Raw genomic sequence first — 18942 nt, forward strand, 5'->3', positions numbered from 1 at the left:
TCCCCATCCATCAGCAGGCCTGGGAAGGTGGGTGGGGCTGAACAGAGGGGAGGGAGATCAGTGAACAGCTGCTTGCTGATCTCCCCTTCCTACTACTTCCAGATCCCAGTGGGCAGGGAAGATATTACTGATCTGTATTCCAAGAGATGCACCTGGAGACAAGTAAGACATTCTCTATAGGGAACCTATCACCAAAAAAAAAAATGTAAGTTACACCTACAGTGCCTTGAAAAAGTCTTCCTCCCCCTTGAAATTTTCCACATTTTGTCATGTAATAACCAAAACATTCAATGTATCGGGATTGGATGTGATAGGCCGACACAAAGTGGCACAGAATTGTGAAGTGGAAGGAAAATGAGAAATGGTTTCCAACATTTGTGACCAATAAATCTGTGAAAAGTGTAGCGGCATTTGTATTCAGCCCCCCGGAGTCAATACTTTGTAGGACCCCCTTTGGCTGCCATTCCAGCTGCAAGTCTTTTTGGGGATGTCTCTTTGCACATCTAGAGAGGGACATTTCTGCCCGTTCTTCTTTGCAGAATCGCTCAAGCTCTGTCAGATTGGATGGAGGGCGTCTGGGGACAGCAATTTTCAGGTCTAGCTACAGATTCTCCATTGGATTTGGGTCTGGACTGTGACTGGGCCATTCTAACACATGAAGATGCTTTGATGGGAACCATTCCATTGTAGGTCTGGCTGGATGTTTCGGGTCGTTGTCCTGCTGGCAGGGAACCTCTGCCCCGGTCTTCTAAGATTGCCCTGTATTTGGCTCCATCCATCTTCCCATCAACTCTGACCAGCTTCCCTGTCCCTGCTGAAGAAAAGCATCCCCACCACATGATGCTGCCACCGCCATGTTTCACGGTGGGGATGGGCAGTGTTAGTTTTCCCCCACACATAGTGTTTTGGATTTAGGCCGTAAAGTTCCATGTTGGTCTCCTCTGACCAGAGCTCCTTCTTCCACATGTTTGCTGTGTCCCCCACATGGCTTCTCACAAACTGCAAACGGGACTTCTTATGGCTTTCCTCCAACAATGGCTTCTTCTTGTCACTCTTCCATAACGGCAGATTTGTGGAGTGATGACTAAGAGTTGTCCTGAGGACAGATTCTCCCCCCTGAGCTGTGATCTCTGCAGCTCCTCGAGTTCCCATGGGTCTCTTGGCTGCTTCTCTGATGAACGCTCTCCTTGCCCGGCCTGTCAGTTTCGGTGGACGGCCATGTCTTGGTAGGTTGGCAGTTGTGCCGTACTCTTTCCATTTTTGGATGATGGATTGAACACAGTGCTCCGTGAGATGGGCAAAGCTTGGGAGATTTTTTTTCAATAACCTAACTCTGCTCTAAACATATCCACAACTTTATCCCTGACCTGTCTGGTGTGTTCCTTGGCCTTCATGATGCTGTTTGGTCACTAATGTTCTCTAACAAACCGCTGAGGGCTTCACAGAACAGCTGTAATTATACTGAGATCACATGACACACACGGGGACTCTATGTACTAATCAGGTGACTTCTGAAGGCAATTGGTTCCACTAGATTTTAGTTAGGGGGATCAGCGCAAAGGGGGCTGAATACAAATGCCGCCACACTTTTCACAGATTTATTGGTCACAAATGTTGGAAACCATTTCTCATTTTCCTTCCACTTCACAATTATGTGCCGCTTTGTGTCCATCACATCCAATCCCGATAAATACATTTACACTTTTTGTTGTAATTTGCCAAAATGTGGAAAATTGAGGGGTATGAATGCTTTTTCAAGGCACTGTATTTAAAATCCCCCAAAATACTTTTGTGTACCCCTCCACACATGCATGTATTGGGTGCACTCTTAGTGTTCTGATGAGTAGAGCTGCAGGGTCAGCATCCCTTTAGAAGTAAATAATCCTTGGAGGAATATCTCAACAAAACTGAAATTCTTATTGCAGGGGATGCCAAAAATCTGACTTGTGTCTTAGTGTAGACTAATGGGAAAATCAGTGAGCCAATCACACAAGCAGGAAGTGACATTTATGGGGGCGGTCTATACAGCAAAAGTATACAGAACACCTCCAGGTCGCCATATTGTATTCAATTTATCTAAAATTACAGCAGCTGCAGCTAGGAAAGAAAATTAAAAAAAACATTAAATTATATATATATTTTTCCCCACAAAAGTGGAGTTATCCTTTAAGGGCCGTAGCACCTCCAACTTTTTCGATTTCTTGGGAGGAGTTTTGGGTCTTTCCTCCTGGTGTGGAAAGGGGTGGAGTGACCCTTTAATTTCATGATAGGTCTCTATGTGGACTATAAAGAGGTACACAGGACTGGCGGTCATGGGCGGGGTCTGGCGGTCATGGGCGGGGTTTCTTCTTCTTGGTGTGTTGGTTGGAGAGGGTATGGAGAGCGCTCTCAGCTCGGGTGATGGGAGGTCGGGGAGGGTCAGCTGACCGCTCTTGGTCGGGTATTTGGTTTTCAGAACGTGCCGGAATATCGGTTGGGATAAAAGTCGCTTCAGTTGCTTCTTCATGAACTTCAAGGCTTTCAGCTTGGCTCTGTCCTCCTCTTCATCCACCTTCCCACCTGTGAATCAGAAAATCGGGACCATCAGTCCGGGGTCACGGAGGGGACTACAAGTCCCAGACTCAGCAGCCAATGTCAGGATGAAGTATACAGACAGACAATGTATCATTTTATAAAAATATAATGACATCACCAAAACCCTCCCACCCCGCAGCGCCGCTCCCGGCTCCCCCCGGCTCCAGTGATTGGGCGACAATCGCCATTTACCTAATAAATCGTCATCGATGTCCATTTCCAAAGCTTCGGCCGCCTGCTGGATCCAGGAGTTCTGCTGCTTTGTTTTACTGTTGAAATACTCCGCCTTCTCGATCTGCCGGGCCAGACTGACGCGTTCCTGGAAACAAAGATGGGGCCAGCGGTCACCACACATTCCAAAGGACTCAGACACTTTATATTTTAAAGCCTAACTCCGGAAGAAAAACTTTTAATCCTATTCCTCAATGCCTATAAAGGATATAAATCCATTTTGTGTGCAGCAAATACCTTTGCAAACCCAGATATTACTTTGTAAATGTAGCAGTGACATCATCACTGGGCTGTACAAAGCCTGTGCAGAGAGCAGAGCTCTGGGAGGGACCCAGCAGGCTCCACCCACTACAAAAAAACAGGAGGTGGGGGCAGAGACATGACTAGTCACCCTGCACAAAGGGAGAGCAGAGCTGTGGGAGGGGCCCAGCAAGCTCCACCCACTACAGACCACAGGACGGGGCGGAGACCAGACCAGTGTCCCTGCCCAAGGAGAGAGAGCAGAGCTGTGGAAGGAGCCCAGCAGGCTCCACCCACTACAGAAGACTACAAGAGGGGGCGGAGACCAGACCAGTGTTTCTGCCCAAAGGGAGAGCAGAGTTGTGGGAGGGGCCCAGCATGCCCCACCCACTACAGGAGGGGGCGGAGACCAGACCAGTGTCTCTGCCAAAGGGAGAGCAGAGCTGTGGGAGGGACCCAGCAGGCTCCACCCACTACAGAAGACGGAGGGGCGGAGACCAGACCAATGTCCCTGCCCAAAGAGAAAGCAGAGCTGTGAAAGGGGCCCAGGAGGCTCCCCCCACTACAGGAGGGGGTGGAGACCAGACCAGTGTTTCTGCCCAAGGAAAGAGCAGAGCTGTGGAAGGGGCCCAGAAGCTCCCCCCCACTACAGAAGACTACAGGAGGGGGGCGGAGATGAGATCAGACCAGTGTCCCTGCCCAAGGAAAGAGCAGAGCTGTGGAAGGGGCCCAGAAGCTCCCCCCACTACAGAAGACTACAGGAAGGGGCGGAGATGAGATCAGACCAGTGTCCCTGCCCAAGGAAAGAGCAGAGCTGTGGAAGGGGCCCAGAAGCTCCCCCCACTACAGAAGACTACAGGAGGGGGGCGGAGATGAGATCAGACCAGTGTCCCTGCCCAAGGAAAGAGCAGAGCTCTGGGAGGGGCCCAGCAGGTTCCACCCACTACAGAAGACTACAGGAGGGGGTGGAGGCCACCAGTGTCCCTGCACAAGCAGAGAGAGCAGCAGATCTAGAAGAAACACACAAAGCACATCAAGGTTCAAGAAGAAGACACATGACCAATGGGAGTTCAGCTTTAACTGAAGAAACTTTTTAAAGGGTCAGTGCACCCAAAACAGAGATATATATATATTTTTTTTAATACTGTCATTGTATCTGACCATCACAGTATTAAACAGAACTACATCATCTTCAGGCTGAAGTCTTAGATTATGAGTAAAGTCTCCAACCTCCATGTGATCACTAGGTCATCGCTGACACAGCGAACACATGATCAGGAACTCAGGAACCCTCTGACGGGTCCTGTCGCCCCCCCCCCAGTTACATCCTGGAGCTGTCAGTGACAGGAAGTATCCGCCCGCAGCATCAGTAGCTGTCAGAACGTGACCACATATTACCGCTCCCTTGGCAGGAGGAAGTCTATCTGCAGACGGCGGGGGCAGGCAGGGGGAAAGTCACAACTTCTACCTTTATTCCGTTCACTGCATTTGGACTCGACGGGGAAGAAGGGCAGCTCGTCGTTCTTCTCCAGAGTTCTGAAGATTTTCCTGTAGTTAACCACATCGTCCGGTCCAATCAGAAGCAGCGTCAGACCGTCGCTGGAGGCACGTGCAGTCCTGCCGCTTCGGTGTACGTAGGTTTCAGATGTCCTCGGGACCTGAAAAGGTTAACAAGCTGTAGCTGAGTGCTGAGCTGTGAGGTCGTACGGGGGGGGGGGGGGGGATACTGGTTGGCCACTAGGGGCGCTGTTAGTATGACGTTTGTCTTACGGGAGGTTCATGGCGCTTTCTAAATTCCTCGCACATCACTTGTAACAACACAGGCCGGGTAACTGGCACCACATAGAGAACTACACAGATAGTGGAAAACGTGGAATGACACAAAATCCTTTTTTTTTTCCCTGTACAGTTTGCAAGGAATGGTGTCAGCCCTGCCCGGTTGTCTGTTAACCACTTCCTGTCCGGCCCATGTATATAAACGGCCAGACGGGAGAAGTGTAGGGGCGGGTGGCCGTTTATAAACGTCATCCCGCTTCCCTGCCTGTGCGTGCTCCCTGGGACACAACGTAACACCGATCACTGTACTGAACCTCTGTGTGAGGTCCCGATCATGTGATCCCTGATTGGCCAATCAGTGATCACATGAATAGTCGTAAGCAAGATGTCACTTCTGACATCATTGCTTACTACGTGTGAAATCTGTGAATGATCACAGAGGTCACATGGTACAGGGCCATTCACAGCACCCTTGTACCATGTGCCCGCCATTTTGGATTGTGTGCACTCCCTGGGTAAAGCGGAACACCGATCGCTGTACAGGACCTCTGTGTGAGGTCCCGATCATGTGATCACTGATTGGCCAATCAGTGATCACATGAATAAGTGTAAGCAAGATGTCACTTCTGACATCATTACTTACTACATGTAAAATCTGTGAATGATCACAGAGGTCACATGGTACAGGGCCATTCACAACAGCCTTGTACCATGTGACAAGCTGTGACCAATCACAGCTCACACAGTATTTCTCAATGGCTGCAGGAATGCAGCCAGAGAGAAGGAGAAATGATTGCTTTTACAGCCTTTATGGGTGTAAAAGCAATCAGTGTAAAAAAAAAAAATCTTTATCACCCCCCACAAGTAGTACAGTGTCACCATGGTGACACTGCACTGCTAGGGTGACAATATGTAAAAAAAAAACAAATAATATTATAAAAATGTAAAAAAAAAAAAGTTTAAAACTTATATTTTTTGGTTATAAACCTTTTTCTTTTTAAAGAGGTTTATAACCAAAAATTATAATTTATAAACTTTTTTTTTGTAATTTTTTTAATATTATTATTTATGTGTTTTTTTTTTTGTTTAAAAATAAAATAAAAAATATTATATATATATATAAAATATTTAAAAAAAAAAAAAAGTTTATTAATTATAATTTTTGGTTATAAACTAATTTGGGTTATTTTATTTTTTTTTTACTGACAAGATAACGGAACATATTTTGGCCAAGATTTATGAAGAAAGATTATTTATTTGCAAAATTTTATAAGAAAAACACTTTTTTTTTTTTTCAAAATGTTGGGACATTTTCATTTATATAGCAAAAAAAATTAAAATCCCAGCGGTGAATAAATACCACCAAAAGAAAGCTCTGTCTCAAAAAAAACGATAAAAATTTCATTTGGGTACAGTGTTGCATGACCGCGCAATTGTCATTCACATTGAAATATCATGTTTTGTGGGTTCATGCAATCTTCAGGCCTAAAATGATTACATTTTTTTAAGCGTTTGTGCAAAAAGCGGTTCTGGCCGCGGACGGGTTAGGCGAGGAGCCTGTAGCTCAGTAGTGCTCTGACCTCCATACCTGGTAATGGAGAACGTGCTGGATATTGGGGACGTCCAAACCGCGAGCGGCCACATCCGTAGTGAGGAGGACGCAGCTGTGAGGAGGAGAAAGATATCAACTCAACATCATAAATAATAATAATAAAAAAATACGAATAAAACCGCCATCAGACGTACTGCGGACGCACTGCTCTCCTACAGACAGTCCATCACCGCGCATGGAGGTTCGTTGGGTAAAGATCATCTGTGACCTCAGCAACAAAGAAAGGTAACGGAACCCTTCGTGTGGCTTCCAGGACAGGTTTTCTCAAAGCCCAACCCCAGTTTTTTTAATGGAATACAATATTCAGATGAAATAGAGCAAAGCAGCATTAGCTGCCAAACCAACCCCCCCCCCCCCCCCCCCATCCCCCCAGACATGGTACATCCTCAGGCTCTGGTCCGCTTCTGGGTTGAAAGACTGCCAGCACCATTCAATCCACTTCCTATGAGCCCAGGTTGTCAAGAACACACCTCCTGGGGGAGTGTCATGACATCATCCCAAGCTCACAGGAGAATTCTCCAGAGAATGATGCTCCGGGTACAACATGGCCGTCTCTGTGTGCCGGATTCAGGATCGCCCACCATTGGGAGTGAGAAGAAGACAGAAGAGAGAAAAAGGACCCCACTACTCACATGACTGGCCAATGTACCCGAAATGTAAGGGGGGTGGAGGGGGAATCTTGGGCTTTGAACTTGACAGACAAGAAGCACCCTGTCCGTACCTGTCTATAGTCCTGTTATCACCCCAGAAGCTTCCCAGGATGAAGAACGCTCATCTAAACCAATAGAGATGTTTGTTCCTGAAATCGGAGCTCTGGAGTCCAAAGAGCTCATCATTGGTTCCTCAGTGTCATGTCTGCCCTCCATACGGGGCACTTTAACCGCCTCCCACCCGCCATATAAGGTAATGATGGGCGCAAGGCAGTTCTCTCGTTCTGGGAGGAGTCAGATGACGTCTTCCACTCTAACCGCACATGCATACGTGTCCCCAGGGGAGCGCAGCGTGGCGATTGATGGTGCGTTGTGTCCCTCAGTCCTATCAGTGCCACATATCAGTGCACATCTGAGCTGCCTTTCAGTGCCACCTATCAATGCCAGTCAGTGCCACCTATCAGTGCCATATATGAGTGCTGCCTTTCAGTGCCCATCGGTGATGCCTACCAATGCCTCCTCATCAGTGCCGCCTAACAGTGCCAGTCAGTGCCACCTATCAGTGCCATATATGAGTGCTGCCATTCAGTGCCCATCAGTGATGCCTACCAATGCCCATCGGTGATGCCTACTAGTGCCTCCTTATCAGTGCCCATCAGTGCCACCTATCAGTGCCCATCACTGCAGCCTCATTAACGCACATCAGTGATGGAGAAAAAAAATCACTTATTTACAACATTTTATAACGAAAACTAAGAAAAAACTTTTTTTGTTTTTCAAAATTTTCAGTTGTTTTTGGTTTGTTTAGCAAAAAATAAAAACCCCACAGAAGTGATACCACCAAAAAAAGCTCTATAGGTCTCAACAAAATTATAAAAAAATTCATATGGGTACAGTGTTGCATGACTGCGCAATTGTCATTCAAAGTGTGATAGCGCTGAAAGCTGAAAATTGGCCAGGGCAGGAAGGGGGTAGAAGTGCCCGGTAGGCAGGAAGGGGGTAGAAGTGTCCTGTAGGCGGGAAGGGGGTAGAAGTGTCCTGTAGGCGGGAAGGGGGTAGAAGTGTCCTGTAGGCGGGAAGGGGGTAGAAGTGTCCTGTAGGGGGGAAGGGGGTAGAAGTGTCCTGTAGGCGGGAAGGGGGTAGAAGTGTCCTGTAGGCGGGAAGGGGGTAGAAGTGTCCTGTAGGCGGGAAGGGGGTAGAAGTGCCCGGTAGGCAGGAAGGGGGTAGAAGTGCCCGGTAGGCAGGAATTGGGGTAGAAGTGCCCGGTAGGCAGGAAGGGGGTAGAAGTGCCCGGTAGGCAGGAAGGGGGTAGAAGTGCCCGGTAGGCAGGAAGGGGGTAGAAGTGCCCGGTAGGCAGGAAGGGGGTAGAAGTGCCCGGTAGGCAGGAAGGGGGTAGAAGTGCCCGGTAGGCAGGAAGGGGGTAGAAGTGCCCGGTAGGCAGGAAGGGGGTAGAAGTGCCCGGTGGGCAGGAAGGGGGTAGAAGTGTCCTGTAGGCAGGAAGGGGGTAGAAGTGTCTGGTAGGCAGGAAGGGGGTAGAAGTGCCCTGTAGGCAGGAAGGGGGTAGAAGTGTCCTGTAGGCAGGAAGGGGGTAGAAGTGCCGGTAGGCAGGAAGGGGGTAGAAGTGCCCTGTAGGCAGGAAGGGGGTAGAAGTGCCCTGTAGGCAGGAAGGGGGTAGAAGTGCCCTGTAGGCAGGAAGGGGGTAGAAGTGCCCGGTAGGCAGGAAGGGGGTAGAAGTGCCCGGTAGGCAGGGAGGGGGTAGAAGTGCCCGGTAGGCAGGGAGGGGTAGGCGGTAGAAGTGCCCTGTAGGCGAGGGGTTAAAGAGACAGTGTTGTCTGCACATTGAGGACTCAGCGACAGTGTCTCCGGATAGCCGGTACCCCCAGCAAGGTGGTCACCAACCTTGTTGGAGGGGACACTGTAACTTTATCCTTTTAAAGGTTAATAAAGTTCGATGCTTCTGATTGGGCGGCTCCTACACCAGATGGTGCCGCTTTGCTGGTGACCAGACTTCAATGACTGAGCCGCCAACATTCCCGGGATCTCCAACCCAAGTATCGGCTCCTGCACCGCCTGCGCACGCTTACCTCTCCCTCTCGGCGAACCTCTCCAGATTCTTCAGCCTCTGCTTCTGGTGCATGTTGGCGTGTAGCGGGAGCGGGTTGCACTCCAGGATGGTGAGGAGGGAGGTCAGCCTCTTGATGCAGTCGATGCTGTTGGCGAAGACCATGGTGCGCCCGGGGTACTGCAGCAAGAAGTAGTAGAGGTAGAAGTCCTTCTCGTCTGTAGGACAATGGATCCTGGTCTCGGTCAGGCTCTCCACGGTGGCCTGCTTCCTGGTCAGATCGATGACCTTCGGCTTCCCTTTCATGCCGACCTTCCCCATCAGGCTCTCCAGCTTGCTGTCCTTGTCCATCCGCTTGAAGTTCTTCTTCTGCAGGAGGCGGCTGGGGGCCTGGTGGATGAGGGTCAGGGTGGCGGAGAAGACGAACGTCTGCCTCTTGGGGTTGTAGTGAGTCTCTCTCAGCATCTCCAGCAGTTGGGTCAGCTCGGCGTAGTGACCCTTCTCCACCATCCTGTCCGCCTCATCGATCACAAGACACCTGTCCATAGAGAAACGAACATCAGCCCATCACAGCATACCTAGGAGTCCACTACCACCAAAGATATCGTATTTCCTTCACATCCAGTAACCCCCCCTGGGGCGGATGACATCAAACCCTATATTGACCTCGCAGGATGTCTCCAACTTACAAGTAGACCTTGTAAGTTGGGGGGGGGGGGTTTAAAGTGCCAAAGACCACCAATAACTGTGGAATGAGGTTTCTTATAGAAAACAAAATGAGAGGTAATGTAGGCAAACCCAACCCTTAAGCTTCACCTGAGCTGCTGCAGGTTGGAGAGGTGAGGGTGCTTCTCTCTGATCATCTCCCACAGACGCCCCGGCGTTGCAATGACGATCTCCGGCCTTCGGTTCAACAGCCGCTCTTGTTTCTGCGGGGCCATCCCACCGACCACGATGGCTGTTCTAATGCCTGAGGTGACAACAAAATGATAAAGATTATTCAAAAAAATATCGAACGTATTATTAGCCTGGACTCTGCACATCTGTAAAAATGGACACAAATCCCAACACGCTCTTGCTTCAAAATTATGAACCAACCTGCAAGAAGCATAAAAGGTAAAAAGGTCTTCTTCAGACTTTCCAGATCAGGAAGCCAAATGTGTTACCAAAGTACCAAAAAGCCGCTTGACAGCAGATGTCCTCTGCTCCTGTGAAGCATCCCCACAACTCAAATACACTATATGGGCAGACGTTTCTAAACACCCGACCAGCATACCGATACTATATGGCCAAGAGTGAAGAAGTATGGAGGTCAGGTGTCTGCAGTGAAGGGTCCCGGTAATACTCCATCAAAGACATTGTAGACAATTGTGCTCTTCCAGCCTTGTGGTAACAGTTGGGTGAAGGCCATTCTGTGATCCACCATGACTGTGCCCCTGTGCAAAGCCAGCTCCATAAAAGACATGTTGTGACCCAGGGGTGGACTGACCATTTGAGCACACGGGCAATGCCCGAGGGCTCGGGGTCAGTAGGGGGCCCCATGAGATGCCCCTGGTACCTTTCATAGGCTTTTTTGGGTGTGGTTTGAGATTGGGCGAGGACACAGGAGCCCCATGATCCCCTATTGCCGGGGGCCCCATGATTTGTCAGTCCGACCCTGGTGTGACCAATTTGGTGTGGAGGAACTCGAGTGTCCTGCACAAAGCCCTGACCACCTCAACCCTACTGAACAGCAATGGGATGCCAATTGCGAACCAGGTCTTCTCATCCAACATCAGAACCTGATTTCACAAATGGGCACAAATTCCTACAGACACCCTCCAAAATTTTGTGGAAAGTCCTCCCAGAAGAGTGGAAGATAGTATAGCTGCAGGCACAACATACACTTCAGAGCACCGATATCATATTAGAACAAAGACTAAGGTTCGGACGACCAGTAGACCCAACCCTACCAAATTCCCGAAGACAAGGAGGTCCCCAATTTCCAGAGATGTGTTGGTGATGATTTAGGTCATACACTAAAAATGTGATAATTGTTCCCCAACCAGATGCAGTTTCCAAAACATTCTGTTCATGCATGGATTTCCATACCTACCTATAAAATCTCAACGCAGCTGAAAACCTTTGGGATGATCTGAACTATCGATATTGAGCCAGTTTTTTTTTGGTGCCCAACATGAGGACAAATGTTTGAGCCAGGTCTTTTCAACCAACATCTGTGCCTGACCTCACAAATGGGGACAAATTCCAAAAGAAACCCTCCAACATCTTTTGGAAAGTCTTCCCAGAAGAGAAGAGGATGGCATAGCTGCTCCACTTGAGAATACCAATATCATACGGGAACACAGACTGTGGATTTCATCACCAACAGGTCCAACACTACTAAAGTCCTGAAGAAGGGAGGAGCCCCAATTCCTTGAGACATGTTAGCCATGTTTTAGGAACAAAGGCCAAGGTTCGGATGACCAGCAGACCCAACGGTACCAAACACATGAAAACAAGGAGGTCCATAATTTCCAGAGATGCGTTGGTCATGATTTAGGTCAAACACTAAAAAATTGATAATTGTTCCCCAACCAGATGCAGTTTCCAAAACCTTCTGTTCATGCATGGAATTCCTGACCTACCTCCAAAATCTCAACCCAGCTGAAAACCTTTGGGATGAACTGGACCATCGATATTGAGCCAGTTTTTTGGGGGTTTTTTGTTGACCAACATGAGGACAAATGTGTGAGCCAGGTCTTCTCATCCAACATCTGTGCCTGACCTCACAAATAGGGACAAATTCCGACAGAAACCCTCCAACGTCTTGTGGAAAGTCTTCCCAGAAGAGACCCAACCCTACCAAATACCTGAAGACAAGGAAGTCCCCAATTTCCAGAGATGCGTTGGTCATGATTTAGGTCATACACTAAAAGTGATAATTGTTCTCCAACCGGATGGAGTTTCCAAGACCTCCTACCCATGCATGGCATTCCTCACCTACCTCCACATTCTCAACCCTACTGAAAGACTTTGGGATTGATTGGACCATCGACAGTGAGCCAGGTCTTTTTTTTGGTGCCCAACGTGAGGCCCAATATGTGAGCCAGGTCTTCCAACATCAGTACCTGACCTCACAAACGGGGACAAATTCCCACAGACACCCTCCAACATCTTGTGGAAAGGAACAGAACACATTGTAAACGCACATACAATGGGACATGTACTCTACAGTCACAGAATCATTGTTTGGACGGAAGTTAAGCTTTAAAAGGCCAAATTCATTGGTCCTTCTATTCATAAAGCGCGTCGGCCATGTTGTCTTCTCCTAGTGGTCAACTGAATTGTCTGCACACTCAGATCACTACTACTGAAGAGGCTCATCGGAAACACACATAGGTACAAGAATGGATCGACTCGTCACTCCAGCTGATCAGTGGGAGCGATCGGAGCAGCACAGCAGTGGAGGCCGCCAGCCGGTCGGTAGGTGGGCTAGTGAGAAACGTAACTGGCAAAGTAGAACAGTCTCTACAATGCGTATATGAACCCAAGAACATGTAATAGATTTCAGCTTGCTAGTCTATGGATGTGATGGCTGCATTCCTTTTCTTTTCTCCCTTTTTTTTCACCTGGTGATCCTGCCAGCAACACATCCTGCCCCAGGGTGACAGCATGCACTTTAATGTATCTATGGAGAGGCAACGTTGTAACCCTAGGACAGGACTACAGAACACCTCACCCTCCCCTCCATAACAGAGGAGACAAGTTGTCAGAGAGAACTGGGAACAATGTAACTGTAAAGAGTGCAGCAAGTGACAACAATTTCTGGCAGGATCAACGTGTGTATGGATTCACAAACACTTCTATGATGCAATAAATCTGCTCCATTCATGACCCGCGGTATCTCACCTGTGAACTTGGCTACGGCGTCAATGTGATGTTTCACCTGGACGGCCAGCTCTCTGGTGGGAGTGACCACAAGGCCGATTAACGGTCTCTTCTTACAGCACTGCTGAGAATCCGTAGACGTGGGAAGGTTAAAATTTATCTCAACGTCTTCCTCGATCTTCACGCAGCCAAGGGCTGAAGACTCATCATCATCATCATCCTCCTCCAAGTTGTCTGGTCTTTTGTCCTCCTCAAGGTCTGAGTCCTCCATCTCTGGCTCCTCCTTCTCAGCCATCTCCTCCATCTCTGGCTCCTCGGTCTCTTCCTCGGTCACACCAGACGCCATCTTCCTCCATTCCAGGATGGAGTGGATCATCGGGATGGCAAAGGCCAAAGTTTTACCACTTCCTGTACAGAGGAAGAAAACATTCACAATATATTGCGAGATCTGAGCAATCTGTGAGCCCCAACCATTACCATCCTTAACCCCTCGCCCACCGAGAACTTTTACCCCCTTCCTATCCAGGCCAATTATCACCTTTCAGTGTTGTCGCACTTTGAATGACAATTGCGCAGTCATGCAACAATGTACCCATATGAAATTTGTATCTTTTTTTTCCACACAAGTAGATTTTTTTAGGTGGTATATAATCACCATTGGGGGTTTTTTATTTTTTGCGCTATAAATGAAAAAAAAAAAAAAAGTTTTTCTATTAAAAAATTTTGCAAACAAGTAGTTTTTCTCCTTCACTGATGTGTGTTGATGAGGCAGAACTGATGGGCACCGATAGGCTGCACTGCTGGACATTGATGAGGTGGCAATGATGGGCACTGACTAGCGGCAATGATGGGCACTGACAGGCGGCAATGATGGGCACTGACAGGCGGCAATGATGGGCACTGACAGGTGGTAATGATGGGCACTGACAGGTGGTAATGATGGGCACTGACAGGTGGTAATGATGGGCACTGACAGGTGGTAATGATGGGCACTGACAGTCGATAATGATGGGCACTGACAGTCGATAATGATGGGCAATTACAGTCGGTAAAGATGGTTACTGACAGGTGGTAATGATGGGCAATACTGGCGGCAATGACGGACACTGGTATTCAGTAATGATGGGCACTGACTGATGGCACTAACTGGAGGCACTGTTGGGCAGCACTGATAATCAGTGCCCTGGTTATCAGTGTAGATGAATCCTTTCACAGTCGCCTGTCACAGTGTGAGGAAAGTACAGCTGATAACCGGCAAGTGTATTTACATTGGGATCAGCTGTGATTGGGCACAGCTGATCACTTGGTAAAAGGCCGCTGTGATTGGACACAGCCGATCACTTGGTAAAAGGCTGCCGTGATTGGATACAGCTCATCACTTGGTAAAAGGCCGCTGTGATTGGATACCTCTCACCACTTGGTAAACGGCCGCTGTGATTGGATACCTCTCACCACTTGGTAAAAGGCCGCTGTGATTGGATACCTCTCACCACTTGGTAAAAGGCCGCTGTGATTGGACACAGCCGATCACTTGGTAAAAGGCTGCCGTGATTGGATACCTCTCACCACTTGGTAAAAGGCCGCTGTGATTGGATACCTCTCACCACTTGGTAAAAGGCCGCTGTGATTGGATACCTCTCACCACTTGGTAAAAGGCCGCTGTGATTGGACACTGCTGATCACTTGGTAAAAATGAAGGATTTCTTTCCCCAATGTTTTTAGCGCAACACTTAAAGCGAATGAATAAAAAACAAACAAGCACGGCACAGCTAGCGCCGGCCTTTCCTTTTCCAGGGCACAGCTAGCGCCGGCCTTTCCTTTTCCAGGGCACAGCTAGCGCCAACCTTTCCTTTTCCAGGGCACAGCTAGTGCCGGCCTTTCCTTTTCCAGGGCACAGCTAGTGCCGGCCTTTCCTTTTCCAGGGCACAGCTAGTGCCGGCCTTTCCTTTTCCAGGGCACAGCTAGTGCCGGCCTTTCCTTTTCCAGGGCACAGCTAGCGCCGGCCTTTCCTTTTCCAGGGCACAGCTAGCGCCGGCCTTTCCTTTTCCAGGGCACAGCTAGCGCCGGCCTTTCCTTTTCCAGGGCACAGCTAGCGCCGGCCTTTCCTTTTCCAGGGCACAGCTAGCGCCGGCCTTTCCTTTTCCAGGGCACAGCTAGCGCCGGCCTTTCCTTTTCCAGGGCACAGCTAGCGCCGGCCTTTCCTTTTCCAGGGCACAGCTAGCGCCGGCCTTTCCTTTTCCAGGGCACAGCTAGCGCCGGCCTTTCCTTTTTCTTCCTATATACGTATACTCTCCCGCCCAGTAAGTCCAGTGTTGCCCCGCAGTCCAGGTGGCATTGCCCAGGTCCTGCCCTTCCATCCTGGTCCTCCTCACAAACAGGAGCTGTCTACCTCTTCAAGGTACCACAGTGGCACATGCCAAGCCCGCCCTCCGACCATTCTGTGTTCCTGAGATCTTGCGACCCCCTGAGATGCGAAGTGTTTATCCCAAGAGGTTGCATGACCAGGGAAACATCATCCTTGCCTACATGAGAATCATTTCCAATCGCAGAGTGGGGGGGGGGTGTTGGATGAGAACAATCCCCCTGTGAAGGCCGGCTTATAAAAATTACAATTGGCCTGAGTTTTCCGTTACTTTTGCTGCCGGCCATAAATCTGCTTCAATAAATCCCAGATCTTCCACATTCAATACTCACCCGTCTCTGCCGCACCCAGAATGTCCATTTTGTCCCGGATTGCCGAGGGCAGCGCCAGAGCTTGTATGGGCGTTGGGGCGGAAAATCCCAAATAGCTGAGCGCCTGAAGAACCGGCTGGGGGACGCAGAGTTCCTTCCATCCCGACACGTCCACATTCTTAGCAGCAGCACCGGCCAATGCCCCGGCGGCCCAGTTCTTGGTCTTCTTGGAGGATTTGGCGGCTACAGGTTCCTCCCGGGTCTCCGCTGTTTTTTTCTTCTTCTTCTGCCGTTTTTTCTTCTTTTTTGGCTCCTGGATGACCACCGGATCTACCGATAGTTCTGCCTCCTCCTCCTCTATGGTGTCTTGGTGGTCGTCTTCTTCATCTTCTCCACCAAGAAACACGTCCTCCAGCTCGTCCTCAGACTCCTCCTTCGCTATCTTGGCCTCCAGCTTCTTCTTCTTGCGCTTTTTGTTTTTCTTTCCTTTGGCGAAATGTTCCTCAAAGTCTTCCGGCTCCGAGTCCTCGCCGGGATCGCGCTTCCGCTTCTCGCTTCTCGCCGTTAACTCTTTGGAGGATTTCACCAGCTTATAGTCCGTGAGTTCCTCGAAGCAGATCATCTCGTCCATCGTACCGTCGGTGAAAAGGCTCGGGTCCAGCGACACCGACTTCCATCTTCCCGTAATCTTGATGCCTTTCTGCCGCAACGAAGAGAGCGCCTTGCCCGACTTCCTGACCTTTCCCGGCTTCATGGCTCCTGAATCTGGAAGGACAATGGAATGATACATAATAATACAAGAAAGACAATCAAGTTACATAGTTAGTCTGGCTGAAAAAAGATAAAAGTTCATCCAGTTCAACCATAAAAAAATAGTTATAATCCTACACCCACAGTTGATCCAGAGGAAGGCAAAAAAACCCAGCAAAGCACGATCCAATCTGCTCCTGCAGGGGAAAAAAATCTTTAAAGTGTACCTTCACCCCCCCCCCCCACCACTGGACATTTTCCATAATACTTTTTTTTTTTTTCTTTTTTTTAGGGACACTTCTGGGACTCTTGTCTTGGTGTGAATATTGGTGTGTAATTTTTCATACATTAATATAGAATAGGGTGACTCAGGATAATACCACATTATGGCCAGTGGTAGTCTCTCCCCCTTCTGTGGGGTCTCTCTCAATCGTAGGCAAGCTTTCTCTGGTTGTCTCTTCCCTCCTGTGGGGTCTCTAGATGGAGCACAAAACAAATAGCTCTGCAATTTTTTTTTTTTCATAAATACAAATTGTGAGCTCAGCTTCCATTCTGTATACAGCTGACCAGATTTTACAGCCCGGGTCTCCTAACCCCCACCAATTTATTTAGGGGGAAGATGGGGGGAGGCGCAATTTTTTTGACACAGGACTTCCCTCCCCACACCATAACCAGCGGGGATTTTTTCACTACCAAAAAAATAAAACAAAAGGAAAAAAAAAAATCTACAAAACAAATACAAAATATAAAACAAAAATATTTACAAGATGAAAAATGTCAACATAAAGCAAAAACATTTCTAAAGTAAAAAATAAAAACAATTATTCCTGAAATAAAAAAAAACTAAAAAATAAAATAAATCTAACCCAGCGGGAATTTTTTATATATATATATATATATATATATATATACACACACACACACACACATACATACATACACACATACACACACACACATACACACACACTCACTAAACCAAAAATTCTAAAATTAAAAAAATATATATGTTAAAGCAAAAAAATTATAAAAAAAAAGAAAAATCTACAAAATAAATATAAAACAAAAATATTTGTACATTAAACACATAAAATGTATATAAAAATATATTGATAAGTCACACTGATATTATGAAGATTGGGGAAAAAAGGGGAAGCCAGGATACCTAACCTCCTCATAAGAAATGCCAGTTGCCTGGCTGATCTGCCGACCCCTGAGGTGTATATATAGATGAGGAAGTCTGGAAAAGTATTCAGCTGCAATCCTCCCCCCGCCGGGTCAGGGGGTCTGCATCGTCGGAGGGAATCAGCGATGGCAGCCTGTGTCACACCCCCCCCCCCACCCCCGGGCCATCGGAGGATTCGGTTCCCTCCAGTAACAGAAACTGGAAATCAGGAGAACCGAACACATTGGATCAGGCCATGCTGGGACTTGTAGTCCATTACCATAGGTAGCCCCCCTCCGGTGATCACATGACCTCATACACTCACCGCACCCCTTCGAGTCTCCCTTCAGCACACGATCCGGGCTCAGTGACCCGAAAATGTCACCCGATCTCCGGGACTTCTTCCGCCGATCAGCAGCTCATCCACATGCGGCTCTCAGGGCGCCGCCATTACACCCGTGACGTCATCAGGCGGAGACGGAAATAAACTTTCTTAAACAGACATCGGAGGACAACTGAGCCGCGCGACCAGCAGAGGGAGTCATGTGACCAGCAGAGGGAGCTGTATGACCAGCAGAGGGAGCCGTATGACCAGCAGAGGGAGTCATGTGACCAGCAGAGGGAGCCATATGACCAGCAGAGGGAGTCCTGCAGAGGGAGCAGTGTGACCAGCAGAGGGAGCCGTATGACCAGCAGAGGGAGTCGTGTGACCAGCAGAGGGAGTCCAGCAGAGGGAGTCGTGTGACCAGCAGAGGGAGTCGTGTGACCAGCAGAGGGAGTCGTGTGACCAGCAGAGGGAGTCCTATGACCTTCTCCATACAGCGCTCCGCCTCCATCCAACTTTTTGCATTTCATGCTAGAAATGACTGTAACCCCTCCCCTCCCCCAATATATATTTCTGACAGCAGAGGCCCCGGAGAATACAATGGTAGTTGCCATTTTTTTTTGTCGCAGTTATTTGTCAAACGCATATTTAAAAAAAAAAGTAAAATGAATTGGGTGCAAACACAATATTATAATCATTGCTTTCAAATGTCTTTATTAAACAAAAAAAAAATATCACATATCACACCCCCTCCCCCATGCAAATTAATAAAATAATCGACTGCATGAAGAGATCGTTCCGTACGCCATTCACTTCGCCATCCTTTCAATCAATTTATATTCCCTCCAAACCAGTCGGAATAACATCCCTGACATCCATCTATGTTGGTCGGCAGCGCAGGGTCTGTTGATAGAACGTTCATTGAACGAATGTCACTCCCCCGCTGCTGGCTGAACGAACTTCTCCTGTCATGAAAGGGGCTGTACAGGCCGAAGTGTTTATTTTTTATGTATT

At 48.4% G+C, this 18942-nt stretch overlaps 1 protein-coding gene across 1 annotated transcript; it reads right to left on the minus strand.

Moving 5' to 3' along the window:
- Positions 1-1994: 1994 nt before the first annotated feature.
- On the minus strand, positions 1995-18088 carry LOC149435223 (ATP-dependent RNA helicase DDX24-like). The gene is given in 11 exon segments (XM_089662884.1): positions 1995-2401; positions 2404-2559; positions 2767-2893; positions 2982-2995; positions 4529-4703; positions 6410-6485; positions 9168-9683; positions 9962-10115; positions 13037-13423; positions 15710-16453; positions 17929-18088. Coding segments are annotated over 10 exon segments (2409 nt in total). The 5' UTR covers positions 16443-16453; positions 17929-18088; the 3' UTR covers positions 1995-2330.
- Between the last annotated feature and the right edge of the window lie 854 nt (positions 18089-18942).

The sequence above is a fragment of the Staurois parvus genome, unplaced genomic scaffold (assembly GCF_062004578.1).
Source record: "Staurois parvus isolate SC_StPar_1 unplaced genomic scaffold, SC_StPar_1.0 ptg001579l, whole genome shotgun sequence".
In the NCBI taxonomy this organism is placed as follows: Eukaryota; Metazoa; Chordata; class Amphibia; order Anura; family Ranidae; genus Staurois; species Staurois parvus.